This window comes from Dermacentor variabilis, chromosome 3, assembly GCF_050947875.1.
Source record: "Dermacentor variabilis isolate Ectoservices chromosome 3, ASM5094787v1, whole genome shotgun sequence".
NCBI lineage: Eukaryota > Metazoa > Arthropoda > Arachnida > Ixodida > Ixodidae > Dermacentor > Dermacentor variabilis.
Window position 1 is genome coordinate 86,641,159 of NC_134570.1, and position 19,464 is coordinate 86,660,622.

Consider the following 19,464-nt stretch of genomic DNA (forward strand, 5'->3'; position numbering starts at 1 on the left):
CCCGGCATAGTTTGCCATTAACTTGCAGGTCGTGAACATATGAGCCTAAAAGTTCCACATCCTCGTCTTTTTCATCCACGTAAGAGAAAACTACACTAGGCTTCCCGCAGTTTACAGCGATGTCCCAGTTTGGGGCACTTATAGCAGCGGATTGGTCTAAAGATTCGAATTTTCTTTTCTGCTCTTTTTGCACGGTTTCCCCGTTAGACTTCTCGCTCTTTTCTGAGGGCTTTTCCTCCACGTCTACAGGTTCCGGTCGTCTAGTCTGCGAACCCTTTTTGAACGGAAATGGTTTCCGCGGTCCATTTCGACCGTCCCGATTTCCGTCCTCGGTGTTCAGCTTTCTACGCGTTGCGTACTCTTCGGCTAATTCAGCCGCCCTTTCCACAGTGTCTACATTTCCTCTGTCTTGCACCCACAGCTTCACAGATTGTGGGATGCTTTTGTAAAACTGCTCTAGACACGAGCATTCAATAATCATGTCTCTGCTCTCGTACGTTTCCGCGCTTTTCAGCCACTCGACTAGGTTGGTCTTTAAGCTGTATGCAAACTCCGGATGCCCCTCGCTATCTTTCATGCCTGTGCTTCTAAGCTTTTGCCGAAAAGCTTTGGCTGAAAGGCGGTATTTCTTCAGAAGACTAGCCTTAACTTTCGCATAATCATATGCATCCAGCGCACTGAGTCTGACGATTACTTCCGCAGCCTCACACGGGAACATAGACAGCAACCGCTATGAATCTACTCGGACCGAAGTTCATGTTCTCGCAAGTCCGTTCAAGATTTCCTAGGAACAAGCCTATGTCGTTCCCGACCTCAAATTGTTTTAACAGCCTGTCCATGCGCTATGATTCTGCGTCACTTGATCGTCCCGGAGCCCCTTCACTTCCTTGAGATAACTCCAAACGTTTGCTTTAAATTTAAAGTTCAAGTTGCATTTTTTTTTTTAAATCGCGATCTTTCTCGCGTGCCTCTCTCTCTCTCTCTGTGCCGTTCTTCTCTCTCTGTCCCGTTTCTCTCTTCTTTTAAGAAGTTCCAACCCCATTTCAATGTCTTCTTCACTGGCCTGCTCGGAAATTAGCTGCAATAGGTCTGATTTTAGCATTTCCTTGCGTACCTCTAGGCCCAGTTTCTCACCAACAATCAACAATTCGTCCCTCAGTAGTGTCCTTAACTCCATGATTTCTACTTTACTGCCTTGGTCCTGCTCGCTAAACCTACCTAGGGAAACACAACCTAGCTAACAATCAACAATCTAGTTTCCCTACCGTTCTAAACAGAACAACCACAAAATGAAGCGTAGAGAGTAAAAGTAAGAACCAAGCACTCACCGCCGACACAACACCACGTCGCAAAGTCCGTCACACCGCTGTCAGCAAGTTCTAATGGTGGGAGTCGGGCATGAAGTAGATGGTAGCTGGCCCATGCCGTCGTCCAACTTATCCATGCTAAGGACGTTGTTGAAAGGAGTGACTTGTTCACATCGACATAGGCGAATATAGGATTCATTTACAGTATCTACATGAGAACGTTACAGTTCATCAGTCTAACATGACTGAAAAATGAGTGCCCACTGAGGAGCCACCAACGGCTCCTTAAATACACTGTATGTCCTCCCTAGATCCCTAAGTGAAGGAAAACGGCCGTTCAACCTGCTACAAATTCGGAGCGTTCAAAGTCATCGTAGCCGACTCGCCTTTGAGGGGGAGGGTTTACACACACTTCCGCACAGGTTTCACTGACCATACCAAGGGGACTGGGTTCTCGCAGACACGTGTTTTGCCCCGAGCAGGCGCCTCTTCATCCCAGTGTTGACTCCGCAGACAATGGCCGCCGCGTCTGTCCATGACTTCTAAGCCCTGTCCGACGGCCGCGAGACATTTTCTCCCAGGAGTTCCACCGCTTCTAACAAGCCGAATCCTTTGGTCCCTTGGTCCGCCAACCGCGTTTAGTCATAGCGGCGCCGAGGGGGTGTTGATGCGGCACACCGTCGTCCCTACAAAACGAGTCGCCGCGGTAGGCGGGGAAGGCTTCCGTGGTCGCTTCTGGGAAGCTTGCCATCCTCGGCTGGCTGGGAAAATTTTATAGGTTGGTACTCTTACAGGATGTTCGTAACGAGGGTTGGAATGGTGGATTAATTTTCTTTTTCTAATTATGGGGTTTAGCGTTCCAAAACCACTTTCTGATTATGAGGCAAGCCGTAGTGGATGACTCCGGAAATTTTGACCACTTGGGGTTCCTTAACGTGCACCTAAATCTAGGTACACGGGTGTTTTGGCATTTCGCCTCCATCGATATGCGGCCGCCGCGGCCGGGATTCGATCCCGCGACCTCGTGCTCAGCAGCCCAACACCATAGCCACTGAGGAAACACGGCTGGTTGGGAATGGTGGATCGCCGTGCGCGTGTTGTGAACACTGTTCAGCGGAGGCAAGGAGTACACGTTTGAGCAGCAGCAGCAGCAGCCTGGTTACTTCCGCTGCAGGGTAAAGGCCTGTCAGGATTGGGCGCTCAATCCCATCGCTCGTAATCAGTTGTCCAGATCGGAGTCCGGCATGAATTAGAAGGTAGCTGGCCCATGCAGTCGTCCAACTTATCCACGCTGAGGACGTTGATGAAGGGAAGGACTGCTTCTCATCGAGAGCGAGGAATATGGGTTTATTTACATCATTTACATGCAGTTCATCAGCCTTGCATGACCGCGAGAGAAAGTACGTCAATTTAACATGACTGCTTGAGAGAGAGAGTGTACTGAGCAACCGCACGACAGCGGTTTATATACACTCGGTTCTCCCTCGATCCAAGGTAAGGGAAAACGTTCCACCCGGAGACGAGCCGCCTCTTCCGAGGAAGTACACAAACACACACCCACCCACAGGTTCTCGGTGCCCGCTGCCGTCCGACTGCCTTCGCAGAACTCGGGGCTTACTTCAAGAACGGTGCGTGGGAAGCGGCCTCGGCCTACGTTCCCTCGGCGGTGTCGTGTTGGGCACAAAGCCTGCTTCGTCGAACGCATCCTAGCTGAAGCGACGGAGAGTGGATGATGCGCGTATTGTTCCCTACACAAAGTCGACTTAGTCACGCCGTGGCTAGAGGTTGGCGGCGGTGCTCCAGGAAACTTGCGGCACTGTCGCAACTGGCCGGCAAAACTTGCGCTGCAGCTGGCCGTTCTTAACAGGCCTCTCCCACACTTCTCCAACTACCCCGGTCATGTACTAATTGTGGCCATGTTGTCCCTGCAAACTTCTTAATCTCATCCGCCCACTTAACTTTCTGCCGCCCCTGCTACGCCTCCCTTCCCTTGGAATCCAGTCAGTAACCCTTAATGACCATCGGTTATGTTCCCTCCTCATGACATGTCCTGCCCATGGCCATTTCTTTTTCTTGATTTCCTCTAAGATGTCATTAAGTCGTGTTTGGTCCCTCAAAAAATCTGCTCTTTTCTTATCCTTTAACGTTACACCCATCATTCTTCTTTAGATAGCTCGTTGCGTCGTCCTCAATTTAAGTAGAACCCTTTTCCTAAGCCTCCAAGTTTCTGCCCCGTGCGTGAGTACGGGTAAGACACAGCTGTTATACCCTTTTCTCTTGAGGAATAATGGCAACCTGCTGTTCATGATCTGAGAAAGCCTGCCAAACGCACCCCAGCCCATTCTCTTTCTTCTGATTATTTTTGTCTCATGATCCGGATACGCGGTCACTACCTGCCCTAAGTAGATGTATTCTCTTACCACTTCCAGTGCCTCGCTACCTATCGTAAACTGCTGTGCACTTCCGAGACTGTTATCCGAGAACATCGGGCACTTGTTATCGGGCACATGTTATCGGGCACTTCCGAGAACGTTATCTAGTGAGGCAAGTCTAGCAGCGCTATTGGAGCAATTAGAGGGCAGTAAATGGGATATGATACGGCTCAGAGACGATAGGCGGACAAATGAAGCATATTCAGTGCTAAAAAGCGGGCACGTCCTGTGCTACCGGGGCTTAGAGGAGAGACGAGAGCTAGGAGTCGGATTCCTTATTAATAAGTCTATAGCTGGTAAAATGCAGTAATTCTATAGCATTAACGCGAGGGTGGCAGGTCTTGTTGTGAAACCCAATAAGAGGTACAAATTGAAGGTCGTACAGGACTACGCCCCTACATCCAGTCATGATGACCCGGGAGTCGAAATCTTCTATGAAGACGTGGAATGGGAGATGGGTAAAGTCAAAACAAAATACACATTACTGATGGGCCACTTCAATGTCAAGGTAGGCAAGAAGCAGGCAGAAGATGAGTCACTGGGGGAATATGGCATGGGCACTCGGAATAGCAGGGAAGATTTATTAGTAGACATTGCAGAACAGAATAATATGCGGATAATGAATAGCTTCTTCCGCAAGCGGGATAGCCGGAAGTGTACGTGGATGAGCCCGAATGACGAGACTAGAAATGAAATAGACTTCATACTCTGCGCTAACCCTGGCATCATACAAGATGTGGACGTGCTCGGCAACGTGCGCTGCAGTGACCATAGGATGGTAAGGACTCGAATTAGCTTAGGCTTAGGCTTGAAGAGGGAAATGAAGAAACTGGTACATAAGAAGCCGATCAATGTTTTAGCGGCAAGAGGGAAAATAGAGGAATCACGGATGAAGCTACACTACAGGTATTCGGCCTTAAGTCAGGAAGAGGACCTTAGTATTGAAATAATGAACGATAGTCGTATGGGCATCATTAAGGAGTGTACAATAGAGTCAGTGGTAACTCCGTTAGACAGGATACCAGTAAGCTATCGCAGGAGACGAAAGATCTGATGAAGAAACGCCAATGTATGAAAGCCTCTAACTCTACAGCTAGAATAGAACTGACAGAACTTTCGAAGTTAATCAACAAGCATAAGACTGCTGACATAAGGAAGTATAATATGAATAGAATTGAATATGCTCTCAGGAACGGAGGAAGCCTAAAATAAGTGAAGAAGAAACTTGGAATTGGCAAGAATCAGCTGTATGCGTCAAGAGACAAAGCCGGCAATATCATTACTAATATCGATGAGATAGTTCAAGTGGCTGAGGAGTTATATAAACATTTATACAGTACCAGTGGCAACCACGACGATAATGGAAGAGAGAATAGTCTAGAGGAATTTGAAATCCCACATGTAACGCCGGAAGAAGTAACGAAAGCCTTGGGAGCTATGCAAAGGGGTAAGGCAGCTGGGGAGGATCAGGTAACAGCAGATTTGTTGAAGAATCGTGAAAAGACTGTTCTTGAAAAACTGGCCACCCTGTATACACAATGCCTCATGGCATAGAGCGTACCGGAATCTTGGAAGAACGCTAACATAATCCTAATCAATAAGAAAGGGGACGCCAAGGACTTGAAAAATTATAGACCGATCAGCTTACTGTCCTTTGCCTAAAAAGTATTTATTAAGGTAACCGCAAATAGAATTAGGGACACCTTAGACTTCTGTCAAGCAAAGGACGATGCAGGATTCCGTAAAGGCTACTAAACAATAGACCATATTGACACTATCAATCAGGTGATAGAAAAATGTGCGGAATGTGCAATGCCGGGCCGACCCGCGGCGGAAGTGAAGCAGGCGTTAAGCACGACCCATACGTGGGCCGATCCCGAAGATTGTGAAATGCCGGGTCGACCCGCGGCAGAGGTGAAGCAGGCGTAAAGCACTCCCCATACGTGGGCCGATCCCGAACACATTGCAACGGCGGGCCGACCCGCGGCGAACGTGAAGCAGGCGTTAAGCACGCCCCATACGTGGGCCGTCTCGAAGACAATGCAATGCCGGCATGACCCGCGGCGAAGCTGAAGTAGGCGTTAAACACACCCCATACGTGGGCCGATACCAAAGATAGTGCAATGCCGGGCCGACCGGTAGTGGAAGTGAAGCAGGCGTTAAGCACTCCCCATATGTAGGTCGATACCGACGATAGTGCAATACCGGCCCAAACCGCGGTGAAGCTGAAGTAGGCGTTAAGCAGAACTCCCCGAAGATAGTGCAATGCCGGGCCGACCCGCGGCAAAGGTGAAGCAGGCATTAAGCACTCTCCATGCGTGGGCCGATCCCAAAGATAGTGCAATGCCAGGCCGACCACGGTGGAGGTGAAGCAGGCGTTAAGAACTCCCCATACGTGGGCCGATCCCGAAGATAGTGCAATACCGGCCCAACCCTCGGCGAAGCAGAAGTAGGCGTTCAGCGCTGCGCATACGTGGGCCGATCCCAAAGATAGTGCAATGCAGGGCCGATCCCCGGCGGAGGAGCAGTTCCCCATTAAGGGGCTCACATACACAGTTTCGCTGGTCATCCTTCTTCACAGAATAGAAGGGCACTCAGATTTCTTTTTCGACGAGGCGTTGCTGTACCGACACTGGCGTCAGTAAATGCGCAATAATCAATGGTGCCTAATAAGTTACCTATAAAATGCTGACTAACCTTTAAGATTATTTGTTGCTCGTTCGGGGCACGTGTTGCAATTGCAGTACCTAAGCCAGATGGCGCTCACCATTTCTGGTCCGGTGATTCTTGAGGGAGCCACAATGCATCATAAGGTACCTCTGAATGGGAGAAATACCGTAGTAAAAAATAATGTGAAAAAAAATCAGTTTCGTCATCTATAGTACCACAAGACCACTGCCACTTCCTGAAATTGTGAATTTGGACTCTACACAAACCAACCCCTGCTACATCATTTGGGGGACACGGCAACTGCTTTCGAATAATTTGTGACGATAATTTACACACTCAGGACTGCGAAGTTGGCAGTTTGAAATGTCTCAAACTGACTGATAATACGTTACTAATGAACAGACTTCAGCATAGAAGATTCCGACATCTTACGAAACACTACCATATCTTTTTGTTTTTATTTCCTCCGTCAAATTCCCACAATTTCCGTTCGTGACGCCAAAATTAATATTCAGACCAATAATGATTAGAGCTTGTGGAGGTTACTAGAAATACTAAGGTTAGTGGCCAGTACCAAAGTATATTTTCTGAAGTGGAATATCAATTAATTTTGCCACAGTTACTTGAGGGCGAATGTCTCTGAAGCTGGTGCTATAGCTTCAGAACTCGTGTAACAATTGCCGTAGCCAGGAAGTAGCGCACTGGGCACGTGACTCGGTAACATCTGCCGCCGGTGTCATATTGTTCGATCCCCCCCCTCCCCTGCAGCTCATCCATAAGCATCTTAGAACCCGGAGAAGTCGCCGAAAATGAAAATCACAGGTAAGGACTCAGTCTCTGGTCTGCGACGACTAAGCCATCGTACCGTAGTCACACAGTATCCGAGTGTCGTAGCCTATAATGTTCGAGGTTCAGACTCCATCCACCCTGATTAAATTGGTGCCGATGGCAGTGTGGGCTATATGAGCATAGTTCTGATTTGTGACCCGAAGGACTATGTCTAGGAAGTTCTTGGTCAGGAAGGGCGTAGGAATTAGTTCATTCATTCATACATGCAGTCGCTCGTTCATTCAAAGTACCTTAGAAGTTGATAGATGCATCGTTTAAGGAAAGGGGACTTACGGCACAAAGAAACTTGACGAATGAAGCTGAACAAAGGACAAACAAAGAAAACTATAAGCAACTAGAAAATCAAAATGAACCGTGCATCTTCAAGAGCAAGAGCTGCAGGCGGTAGCAGTATGAGATGTAATACAGAAATTGCTTTTAAGTGTAGATTGCACGTTATGCATGGAATTGAATATGACGTGTTTATGTCCAACAAGCAGCGTTGTAGTTGAACGTCTAGTCTCACTGAGCAGGGCATGCATGTTTAGCCATTACAGCCTTCTTGTCCGGGATAATGTAACGATTCTATTGCAATGTTATCGGTGACGTTCAAATATCACTGCCAGCGATCAAGAGTCAATGTGGAAGGCCATGCTTTTCTTTAGTGAGGGCACCCATAAGTGATTGCAGAAGTCCAGTACGCGTCATGGCCGCCATGTATTCAACCTGTTGTACTCCTATTAACTTTCTTTAGTGGTTTTGAATGGTACTCCGCTTAAGTTACTACCTGATCGGCCAGTTTTTATTACCAGACCGGCTAAACTTTTCAAGTGTTGCATGATAGAAAATCAGTAAAATTGATTGGAAGGAATATTTATATTCTACTGGCCCTGAAAGCAATATACAGAAGGTACAATGCTCAACGAGTCAAGTTATGCACTTCTAAACTTCCCAATTTAGAAAAGGAGGAAGTGTAGACCAATCGTCAAATTACAGACTGATTTTTGTTCTCACTGAATCTTCAAAACTTCTTGAAAGTGTTATCTATGCAACACTCAAATTTTTTTCATGAATCATAATGTCATTGCACAATTCCAATACAGCTTTCAAAAAGATATGTCAACTGAGAAAGCTTTTCTGGGCATCAAAGATCGAATAATTACAAAAATTGAACAGAAAACTTTAACGCTTGGCCTGTCTTTGGACCTAAGAAACGCAATTGGTTCGTTCGACCACAGTATTTTAACTGAAAGATTAGAAAGGTAAGGAGTGCGAGGGCTTGCTAATAATTTGAGAGAAAGTTGCGTATACAATAGAAAACAGTTTGTTCAGCTAGGAAGTACTGCGCCTGACATGCTTACGCGAAGCAAGATGTCCCACAAGGTTCAAAGTTTGGTCCATTAATATTCCTAATTTATGCGAATGATGTTACAGATTCACCAGGTTCCTACAATATGGCGGTGTATGCAGGTGATATAAATATGCCTTTTTACAGCCAATAATACAACAGAATTGCGGCAATATGTAAATGAATATACAACTTCGTTATCTGACTGGCTGATGAATAACCAACTTCAGCTGAGCGCAACCAGAGCAACCTATAATATATTTAGGGCACTGAATTAAAGAATTGAAGGAAGAATGTGAGTAAAATTTAACGACTTCCTTATTACCCGCCATGGTTGCTTAGTGGATATGGTGTTGGGCTGCTAAGCAAGAGGTCGCGGCGTCGAATCCCGGCCACGGCGGCCACATTTCGATGAGGGCGAAATGCGAAAACCCGCGATTGCTTAGATTTAGGCGCACGATAAAGAACCCAACGTGGTCCAAATTGTTCCGGACTCCCCCACTATACGGCGTGCCTCATAATCAGATGGTGGTTTTCGCACGTAAAACACCAGAATTTCTTTATGAATTCTTTATTAAACAGGTATACCAACAAATGTTCCTGAGAATGAATTTTTGTTTGGAATTATCATGGGGTACCCATGTAAATTTCGTTCGCCGTTAATTATACATAATAACATCGGCGTAATCTATAGAACTGCCCACCTTATCCCTCTATGACTGAAAAAACAGCTGTGTAGTGCACATATTTATTGATAACTTAGCTACCGAATGTTGGTTCAAACCAGAATTAAATTAACGCTATTTATTACCTGACAAAAATGAGTTATTCGCTTATATGTAAATGACTATGGCGGTTTTCTAGAACAGCGCCACTATCCAAAAAACGTTACATGCTGCGTGCGGACAGGGTTTACCATATATATACCAATAGTTTTCGAAATCGGAAAGATAAACCAGGGCGCACAATATAATAAGCGTAACCTCTCCGGATACTTCTTGCGACACAGTGCACAACACGCACCAAAAGCAAGGACCAATTATGGGAAACATACAATTGTGTCTCAGTCCACAAAAATACTGAACATATTCAGTAATTGTGCATCCTTATTTATTCCTAAGAACTTTAAAAATGAAATTATAGATTGATTAGATAGAGAAGACGTACACTTTAAAATTGAATAAGTTAGCCTATAAAATTATAGAATGCTGGCTCTACCGCAATCGAGAGTAGTTGTAAGCATGAAATGGCTACCGAGAAAGCAGATTGGTTGGAGGTGATACTAGTCACAATGTTAAAAATCAAGAATAGGGCTGACAGATGGTATAACACACTGTCGTATGAAGGGTATAAACAAGGATTAGGTGCCTCAGAAAGGCTGGCCAGCGTTTCTATAGGATGACCTTAAAATTGGTATAGTGCATTCTCGCGACGGCACACTCCACCACACCCGGCCGCACCAAGCCCAACTGTGCACTGATCCATATGGATGCAGTAGTTTTCTGTCACAGACAGAACCTCACTGCAAGTCGCATCTCAGTCAAACAGCCATCAGGGGTGCGCGGAACTCACGGATTGCTGGCGTTGAGAAGAGCACTGAGCGCGAAAGATTACAATCAAGGGCATATAAGCCCCTGTATCTGTCTTTTAAGCGTCTCTACTAGAAAGGACGAATTAAATTTCAGCGTCCTGGAAGTTGCAGGTTGAGTGATATTGTGAGCAAACATTGCGAACTGGGAATATATATATATATATATATATATATATATATATATATATATATATATATATATAAACGAGAAGAAAGGGGGTTAACCGAGGGGCTCGATTTTCATGAGTCATATCATAAGAAGCCAACAAACACTGACACCAAGGACAACATAGGGGAAATTACTTGTGCTTAATAAATGAAATAAAGAAACGATAAGTTAAGGGCAATTAAAGTGGATGTAGAAACAACTTGCCGCAGGTGGGAACCGAACCCACAACCTTCGCATTTCGCGTGCGATGCTCTACCAATTGAGCTACCGCGGCGCCGTTTTCCCATCCACTTTCTTGGGTATTTATGTGTCCTAGTAGAACCCAGGGAGTGTTAGCCAGCGCCACCACTCACAGACCTTGGCGGCGGACGTGGAACGTCCTTCTTGCCGCAGGCGTCACGAGAACGTGAACGTTTTGGATGAAGGCAACTGGTCAATAAACCCACCTATGCTACCTGAAGGCAATATATATATATATATATATATATATATATATATATATATATATATATATATATATTCACCTTGTTAGGGGAGTAACTAGCATATGTAACGCGGTCTTGACTGGTTACCCAAAATATCTCGTTTCGTTCTCGCAACTTGCCCGGATGTTCTCGTTTGAGTGTCCAGATAACGACTCTGGCTTTTGGCTCATGGACACTTGAAGGTCACCGACAACGGGAGCTAAAAGCATTTCATGCTTAAATATGTTTCTGCCACGAAGTGCATATATTTTCTATTCAGTGTCCTCATAATATAATTTCACTAAATATTCTTGTTTTTACATTTTTGCATTTATTTAAATTGTAAATATATTCGAATGCATCTATGTCTTGTTTCCAATTTTATTTCACTTTATTTTGTATTATTTTAGCACGCAATTAAGATGTGAGGGATTTTTTTTTCTTTTTGTTTGCATGCTGTTACTGTATAATGCTGTTTAAATATGATGATGTACTTAAAGAAGTCATTTAGTGTAGCTTTAGCACACCATTAGGATGTGAAATGTTTCGTTGTACTAGGATATTGCGGTGTATTGCTCAGTGACATTCGATACACTTGAATGTAACGATAAGAGACATTGTTACGATGATTGCGCACAATAATCAACTCTGTCGTAACTTAGAAAATTGTGCATATGTATGTAATTTGCTGTCAAATTTGCCGTTTTCTAGTGCCGAGAGCTTTGTCAGGCTTTAGTCTCAGCTTACCATCGTTGCAATGAACGAGAAATAAAAATTGAATTCAAAACGTGATGCTCGAAGCACATAGTCGGTGCTTTTTCGCCAACCTTGGGAACTGGGGACAGCGAGGGAATGCATTGTGGTATAGGATGAAGGCGATAGCCTTTGTGACACCTTGTGACTGCACTGACGATTGTCACCGCACTCTACGTGTCCGTAACCTGTCCATAACTAGATGTCTTCAAGAGGAATTGATCATTGACAAGCTGCTATCATCACAGCAGCAGATGTGCAACCCTCGCCACGCCACATTAAGTAAGTACTAGAGCATGTGCGTCCTTGTGCGTGTTGAAAAAAAAGGAAACAGCGATATCAGTGAAGCTGTAATGAATTGTGCAAAGAGTTCAAAATGTTGCCCCAGCACGTAGCTCTGTGGCCCGTGCGCAATTTTTATTTCCACCAACAGCCTGTGCAGGCGGGGCTTCGTATATTACGGCCGTCGTTCTTCGGCACACGTTCCGACAATTTCGTCTTCCTACGCCGGCGTGCCCTAGTAGGCTGGCGTCACCGTCGCGTCGGTCGACAGCTTTGCTTCCGCGCCATCTGCCGAGGCGTTGGAGCGCCAGAAGACAATGAACGCGCTGAGCGCTGCCACTGCCAATACAGTGACGAAGCCTGCAACGAAGGGCAGCCAGAAATCTGCACCAGGGCCCGGACGTCCATCATGCGCTCCGTCACTGTAGTCGGCCCTAGGAATGCCTCCGCTGCCGCCAAAGTCATTCTCCACACAGGCCGGCTGCCCAGGCTCTCCTGGCTTGTAGCCCTCTACGCCTTTGCAACCAGGCAGTCCACCGCCCAGCCGCGAGTTGTAGGGTAACGGGTAAGGCCTCGGCGCCGGATCCTGTGCATACGGCGGGTCCCGCCTCTGTGTGGCGTGCGGTGACGGATAGCGCTGCAGCATAGAGCGCAGGCACGGACAGGGCGGACAGTCCGGAGGTCGTCGAGGCGGAGTCGGTGTGGGCCGTGGGGAGGTGCGACCGACCGGCGGACGCCTGTTGTACGGCGGCTTCCCCCCACTTTGACCGCCCGGCGGACCGCTGCACAGACCGGCGGTCCAGAGGCAGCGAGTGGAGTTCGGGCAGGCGCTGCACGTCGGGCCTTCCTGGTAGATGCGCTGCCCTTTGTAGTTTCCAGCAGGGCCGTAATTGCAGGTGTAGTGCTTCATGTGCGGGTAACGAGCCCCGTCGACGTTGTAGTAGACATAGCCGCAACCCACGTAGCGCGTCTTTGCCCAGATTACCTGGGTAAAGTGGCCTATCTTGACGTTTTTTATGGGAGCGAACGCGATCACGCCGCGCGGCGGGTAGAGCGGGTACTCCTTTGTGAACCAGCCATCCATAGCCCAGGTCCAGTTGGCTCCCTCTTTGTAGTTAGATCGGCCTATCCAGGCCAAGTTTTGACCGGTCTTTTCGAAGCGACTCGTAAAGCGGTTCTTAACATCATCATGCTTCAGGTCACCGTCCGGCGTCGTGCAGAGGCTGGCGTGAGCCTGCAGAAAAAGGGAGGGGTGTGTTCGAATTTCAATGCTCATCTCATCTACCCCCGCCCACCTTGTCAGGATGATCGTGTTTGTTCGTAAGAAGGAATTTGTGCTTTCCCAGGAAAATAAAGATAAATATAAATTCAGTATAGAGCGCAGTTGAAGTATTCGAGATTTTGTACAGCACATTTAGAGTAACTGCGCGCTTGGCGATGAAAACAACGCGTGTGGCCTGACTAACGCTGACTAAGTGCAAGAAGGAATAGCACTGGAATAGAATTGATACTTTCTTCTAGCCGACTCCACGCCAACACAACAATCACGCTTGCGCCGAGCCCCATAGAAGCCGCTAACGGTGACAGACTATAGCGGCAAAATACGAGTAGTAGAGACGCACAGTTTCGAACCGTAGTCGCCAGCATAATGGCACCCTCAGCCGCACATTGTGTGGGCGCGAGGGCAAAGAATGGTTGCTTGAGGCACGCTGTCTCCTCACGCGCGCAGTGTAGGCGCTGAGCCAGACGGGCCACAAGGTCTGGACCCATTTTTCGACGCGCTTTCGCATTGTAGTTCGTACCGACCGTGAAAGTACTCGTTCTGCATGAGCGTATCAGCATATAGGTTTCGGTGCAAGCCTCGGTGATGTAACAGCAGCGTCTCTCGGTTCAGTCCTGCTGACAGTGACTCGTAGCAGTTGGTCCTGGGGAATACCTACTTGTAATGTTGGGCCTGAGTTCGTGTTAAGCGAGGTAAACATTGTTTTTTTTTCTACATAATTTGCTTTGTACACCAATATTTTCAAGACTAAAATAGGTAAAGGAACAAGATAACACGTTCAATTTATTTTATCGCGTTGTACGAACAGTGATGACGAAATTACGCTCAACCGTATTTGTTGGCTGAATTTTCCTCAGCCGCTACTGCAACATTGATGCAAATATAAGCAAGCCTTTTTTACCAAACTTCGTACCGCCGACGACTGCAGATGTTCTCATAAGGAAAATAACCTGAGCGGAAGTTGCGCGTTGTCACGTAGCCGATTGCAGAGACTAGAAAACGGCTGGAAATGTTATAACATCAGTTGGGGACATTTCGACGCCCTTGTTCGCTTCATACGCACGAACTGAAGTGTTAAACGAAAACTGCTTATTTGTTTTGACGTTTTCACCTTGTTTCGAATCATCTTACTGTACTAAACGTGCGAATAAAAATCAAGACGTTCATGAACTCTGGACTAAGTGCACGTTTCACTGACCGAGCAATCGGTAATCTTTTATCACTCCTGTTATAAATGCATTATGCTGCGCGAATCAAGGCGCTACGGAGTGTATTTCCTGCTGACACAAGCACATATTTATTGTTTTATGACAACGGAAATAAATTAAGCCTACGGAAGCAGGAACAGATAATAAAAAACTTGAAATTCGTAAAACACGACGCATTGTTCGTGCGTTCATGATGGCGCGTGGCCGCACCTCTCATGAGAACGCCCGAACAAACCACGCTTGCTTGTCATGTCAAAGAGCGCCTTGCCAGCATATCATGTCAGTGAACTCCGCTCCATGACGTCGTGTTACCTTGCCCGAATGTCATATTATATAATGGGGATTAGATTCGAGACCAGGTCGCAGCGTTTTGACGTCTTTCATCATGCCAGGCTTGGGAACGGAAATTTCTTGTCAAGTAGCACGACATCATGGAGCAGTGTGCACAGGACAGGTATCTAGGAGTCGATGGCATACACCACCCCCTCGCTCCTAGTGGAAACGTCACCAGTGACGTCTTGAATTTGTGCTTTTTTGCGATTTGTTTGGAGTAGGATGTAGGAAACATGAATTGCATGACGACGATTGAATTGCGTGATGCGACGATTGAACGGAGTGCATAAAACCAATAAAATGTGGAGGACGCTTTGGCTTCGCCTTTAAGAGCGGAACATGGTAGCATTCAAATATACCTGACTGACTGTTATGTTTGCCGGCAACTGCATCTTATGTAAACGTTTACGGGGAAACGCTGGCGGCAAACGCTATATGCGCGAAGGCGAGCTTTCTGGTAGAAACGCGGCCTCTTGCGTGAGCCAATCCCGGAGTTTTCGAAGAGCCGCGCTAAAAGGTTTACCTAATTTTCAGGTCCATATTATTGTTGCGCACGTTTAATATTCAAGTCTAAGAAGATTTAAGATAAGAGACATGCGCTGTCGGTGTTTCGTTTCACGACAATTGTTTGTAGGCTGTGATTGTCAAATTTCAGAGGTATAACTTTGTCAAGAAGGTGAGACTAAGTATGAGCAACTTCAGTGATAGAATGGCGTGGCAGTATGATCCACCTATACCGCAAGTCATTTAGCAAGCCGTGGCCCACACATACACTTAAACATATACGGTAATTTTCACTCACAGACAACGACGCCGCATTTCCGGCGACACGGGGTCTTTAACGTTATCGCGTTAAAGTCAGCCCTTTCTAGCCATACGATACACTCGTACAGTCATCTATCTTAGCTGGAGCAACGCGGTAAGAAACCTATATAAGGAAAATTCCAATAACTCTTGCGCTCTACCACGACACAAATCGAACCAAAACATGGGTTGGCTGCGATCGACTTCAACGCTTGCCCATGTAAACGGATCGAGTACAACCATCAACGAATTAAGAAAGCGTGATAAGTTTCCCGCCGAGCGGCCGCGCTCCATTGCTGCCGCTGCTCCCGATCATGAGGCCTCGCGGGGGAATGATTAGGAAAGGTGTCGCCGGCACGTTCTTGCAGGTGTTTTAGCACTTCAACGCGCAGCCGTTGTTCTTCGACATGCCTCGAAGCTTTAATTGGCCGCCACACGTGTGCGAAAGGCGTTGCTTATTTCGCGCCCAAAACGTGCATCAAAACATAGAAGCACGAGCAATAACGCAGAATACTATACTGCGGATGGCTGCCTCCTTTCCCTATTTTAAGGTTCGGTTCACCTTGCGCCCTTTAACGGAGAAAACTCACTTTCATTTCCGCAGTTCGTCGTGAGACCGCGTCATATACACGCAGGCACTTTTCTTCATTGTACGTTGGAGCACAATACGCGCACAAGATTACAAATAGCGCTTTTGTTTATTTGCATTCGAATCTCTTTTCATTCCTGCATAGTCATACCAGCATATGGCGTAGTGCCCTTGTTCGACTGCTTTTCTAATATTGTTTTCTGTATTGGATGTATTCAACACTGTATAATAGAGTATTGAATAGCAGTATCTCCAGCTGTAAAGGTTCTTTCAGTGGAAGCAAAATTGGTGAGCTAGATGTTCTCAAATATGAACCTTCCGGTAAGCTCGGCGAAATCAATTATGAACATTGACACGCTCAAAAAAAAAAAGAAAGAAGACTAAAGTTCATCAGGAGAAGCGTATGCAAAAAGTGAAAAAGTTTTTTTTTTTTCGGTGGGAATAAGAACGTATGAAATACATCGCATTTTGGGAAAATATCCGTAAACGCGGAACCGCAAGCATAGTGCAACACTTTACATTCATAACGTATCTCATACATGTCAGCAGGGATACTATAGCAGCAAGACGCATCCGCCTAGTGCTGGAATTAATTTGGCGAAGTCGTTTTCATGAAATTGGTCAAATGAATTGCGAATTGATCGAGCGAGAGATAGCTAATGGTCTACATGTCGTCTGTTTTCCTCCACTTGCAGACGATCGCTCATTTGGGATGCCGGCACGCAAAGGTTAACGGTGACACGTTATCTGAAAGGTTACGAGCTGTATGAAACACAATGTGCCACCGTCGCAGTCATGTAAACGTAGATGGCCGCTGGAAAGCGTGGTGTCCTGGTTTGTACCAGTGTCGGTTTCAGATGTTTGATGATAATGACTATTGGTATTTCATTTGCAACAGAGTGGCGGCCAGAAAGGTCGTCTAGCCTGCTAGACCTAATCAATGTCTGTTACATGTATTGCAGTCTGGCATTTTTCCTACGTCCAATTATTATTCACCTCATTAACATATCATATTCACATATCACCTCATTAAAACATATATATCTGTACTGTAAGCCTGTAACGACCGTGGTGCCTCCACCTCTTCCTTGCGTATCTTCCACAAATACCCTAAACGTCTCTTAAGTCGACCGCTGAACAGTCAATGCTCTCGTCAGCTTTGGTCTCCGCGGTGATCCCGCAAGGTGAACGTTCCCTACAGTCCTGGCCGGGCGAATATATCGTGGCTCCTAGAGTGACCAATTTTAGAGGAACCCCATGACGTCACCCAGGCTAAAAATGTAGCAATATCTCGTAAGAAAAAGTTATTCTCCCTTTCCTCGTTAGCGCCTGAATTAGTCCCGCATTAGCCCGCTTGGCGCGCTCCTCCGTTAAGCCAGTAAGGTTCAAAGTTGGCTCTGTCGTCTCCGCTACAACGCGGAAGTCTAAACGCGACATTGTATTGAAACACTGAGCGCCAAAGCCGATACACGTGGCGCGGCACGTCGGCGTATAGCAGCAAGCGACACGACGAGCTCCGGCTTCAGCTTTAAGGCCCTCACCTGTGCTACGTATTCCAACTCGTCGTCCCAAAGCAGCTCCTGCATGTCAGCTGCCGTTGAGAAGCCCGGTAGTTTTCCCAGTGCGGTTTGGCCCCGGAAATCGTTGTGCAGCTTCAAGATCAATGCGCGCTCTGTGGAGTTCACACCGGCGACCTTTATCCTGCACCACATGTTCCGCCGCTTGCACGCCGTGTGCTCGGGGTTCTTCTCGCGGTATGACGGCGGGCAGAACTGGGCCGAGGCAGGCGACTGGATGGCCGCCGTAGTCAGCAGTAACAGCAAGCCAACGGCGGTTGCTACCATCTTGCTGCTTCGAATGAGCTCCTGCTTCTCGTCGCTCGCACTGGTGATGGGCGCGAGGTCACCCGCGTTCGGACTGATGATGATAATAATGATCTCATGCAATCGTACGTACCCGCTATTATGTATGATGATGAAGATTATTATTATTTTCAGACTTCGGCACGTACCCACATCGGGCAATTGACCAAGACGCGGACGATCCATTTACTATAAAGTGTAAAGGTGTTTTTTTTTTAGCTCACCAGCGTTTGGAACCGACCGTTAGAGCTGGGCACAGAGTCCCAGCATGAGCGGCGTTCCCCCAGCAAAACTGCTGGAGAGATTGACCCACTAGAAAGAGCTGAAGAGGATGACGCACTGTGATGTGTGGTGCGCGACATGGTGCGGTGACTGGGACGGTCAGGAGCAGACGACACTGAGTACACGCGCGCCGAGGTGGAAGAAGGAAAACAACGACGCCGAAGAGCGTCCGGCACGAGAACGCGCGGCGCATGAAAAACAACAAAAAGAAGAAAAGCAACCAATTAGAAAAGACCACGGGGCGTCAGGCAGCCAATCCGAGAATGCTAAATCGGCCAGACAAGAAGAAAAAGCGTGGTGCGCTGGCAGAAGGAGAGGACGAGCAGAATCCCCGTTCACCCAGCTGTCAGTACATACGTTTATGCTGATGACATTGCCTTTTTTGGTATGGCTAGCGACATATACTCTCTTTACGAAATACTGCAGTCGTATCTAAGGGAACTGGAAGGCTGGCTGGATAGCTTACACTTAAACCTGAATGCTAATAAGTGTGCTATCATTGTTTTTCCCGTTAAAGACCCAGCATACATATCGCTTAACTATCATCTCGAAGATATCCCACAAGTAGAATCACTTAAATACCTTGGAGTGATTTACAACGGAAATCTTAACTGGCGGCCGCATATTGAATATATTGCGACAAAAGGAGCTCGTTCAATGGGCATTTTGCGCAAGTTGAGCAACCGAAGAACAGGTATGCGAAGAAAATCCCTCTTGATGGTGTATAAGATGTATGTTCGTCCGGTGTTAGAATTTGGATGCGTTTTATTCTCAGGTGTTCCAGCATACAAGCTTCGGCCGCTAGTTTTGTTGGAACGAGAGGCGCTACGTCTGTGCTTAGGCCTCCCAAAATTCGTTTCGAATGCCGTACTATACCTGGAGGCAAGAATCCCACCCATAATATGCCGATTTCGCCTTCTGACAGTTCAGACTTTCCTAAGGCTATATGAATCCCCATTAAACCGCCTTCAAATTATTTTCCTCTCTAATCCAGAATTATTTTTCCTATTCATTGGCCCAGGTTTAATAGACCACAGATTATATTTGTGCAAACATTACTTGAACCACTAAATGTGCACATTCGCGAGGTGCTTCATGGTAATACGCATTCAAATTACCCAGAGATCAGGTTTGATGACATTTTCCCAAACCACGCGAAACTCCTCCCTTACGGCATTTTAAACGCCATGTTGCAAGACCACCTGAGCAGCCTAGAAACAAACGTTATCATTGCAACAGATGCCTCACAGTGCGAGGAAA

The 19,464-nt window shown here is 46.7% G+C and overlaps 1 protein-coding gene and 1 non-coding gene across 2 annotated transcripts in view; both read right to left on the reverse strand.

Annotated features, from left to right (window-relative positions):
* Positions 1–18,441, reverse strand: part of LOC142574593 (uncharacterized) — a 39,618-nt gene extending 21,177 nt beyond the window's left edge. Inside the window, exons 1-2 of the mRNA XM_075683641.1 lie at positions 17,602–18,441; positions 12,081–13,078 (exon numbers count right to left, since the gene is read on the reverse strand). Coding sequence (XP_075539756.1) covers positions 12,081–13,078; positions 17,602–18,108 — 1,505 coding nt within the window. The 5' untranslated portion in view covers positions 18,109–18,441. The remainder of the gene's footprint in view (positions 1–12,080; positions 13,079–17,601) is intronic.
* TRNAS-CGA (transfer RNA serine (anticodon CGA)) lies at positions 10,547–10,619 on the reverse strand. The gene has a single exon. It is a non-coding gene; the product is annotated as a tRNA-Ser (tRNA).
* Positions 18,442–19,464: the final 1,023 nt, after the last annotated feature.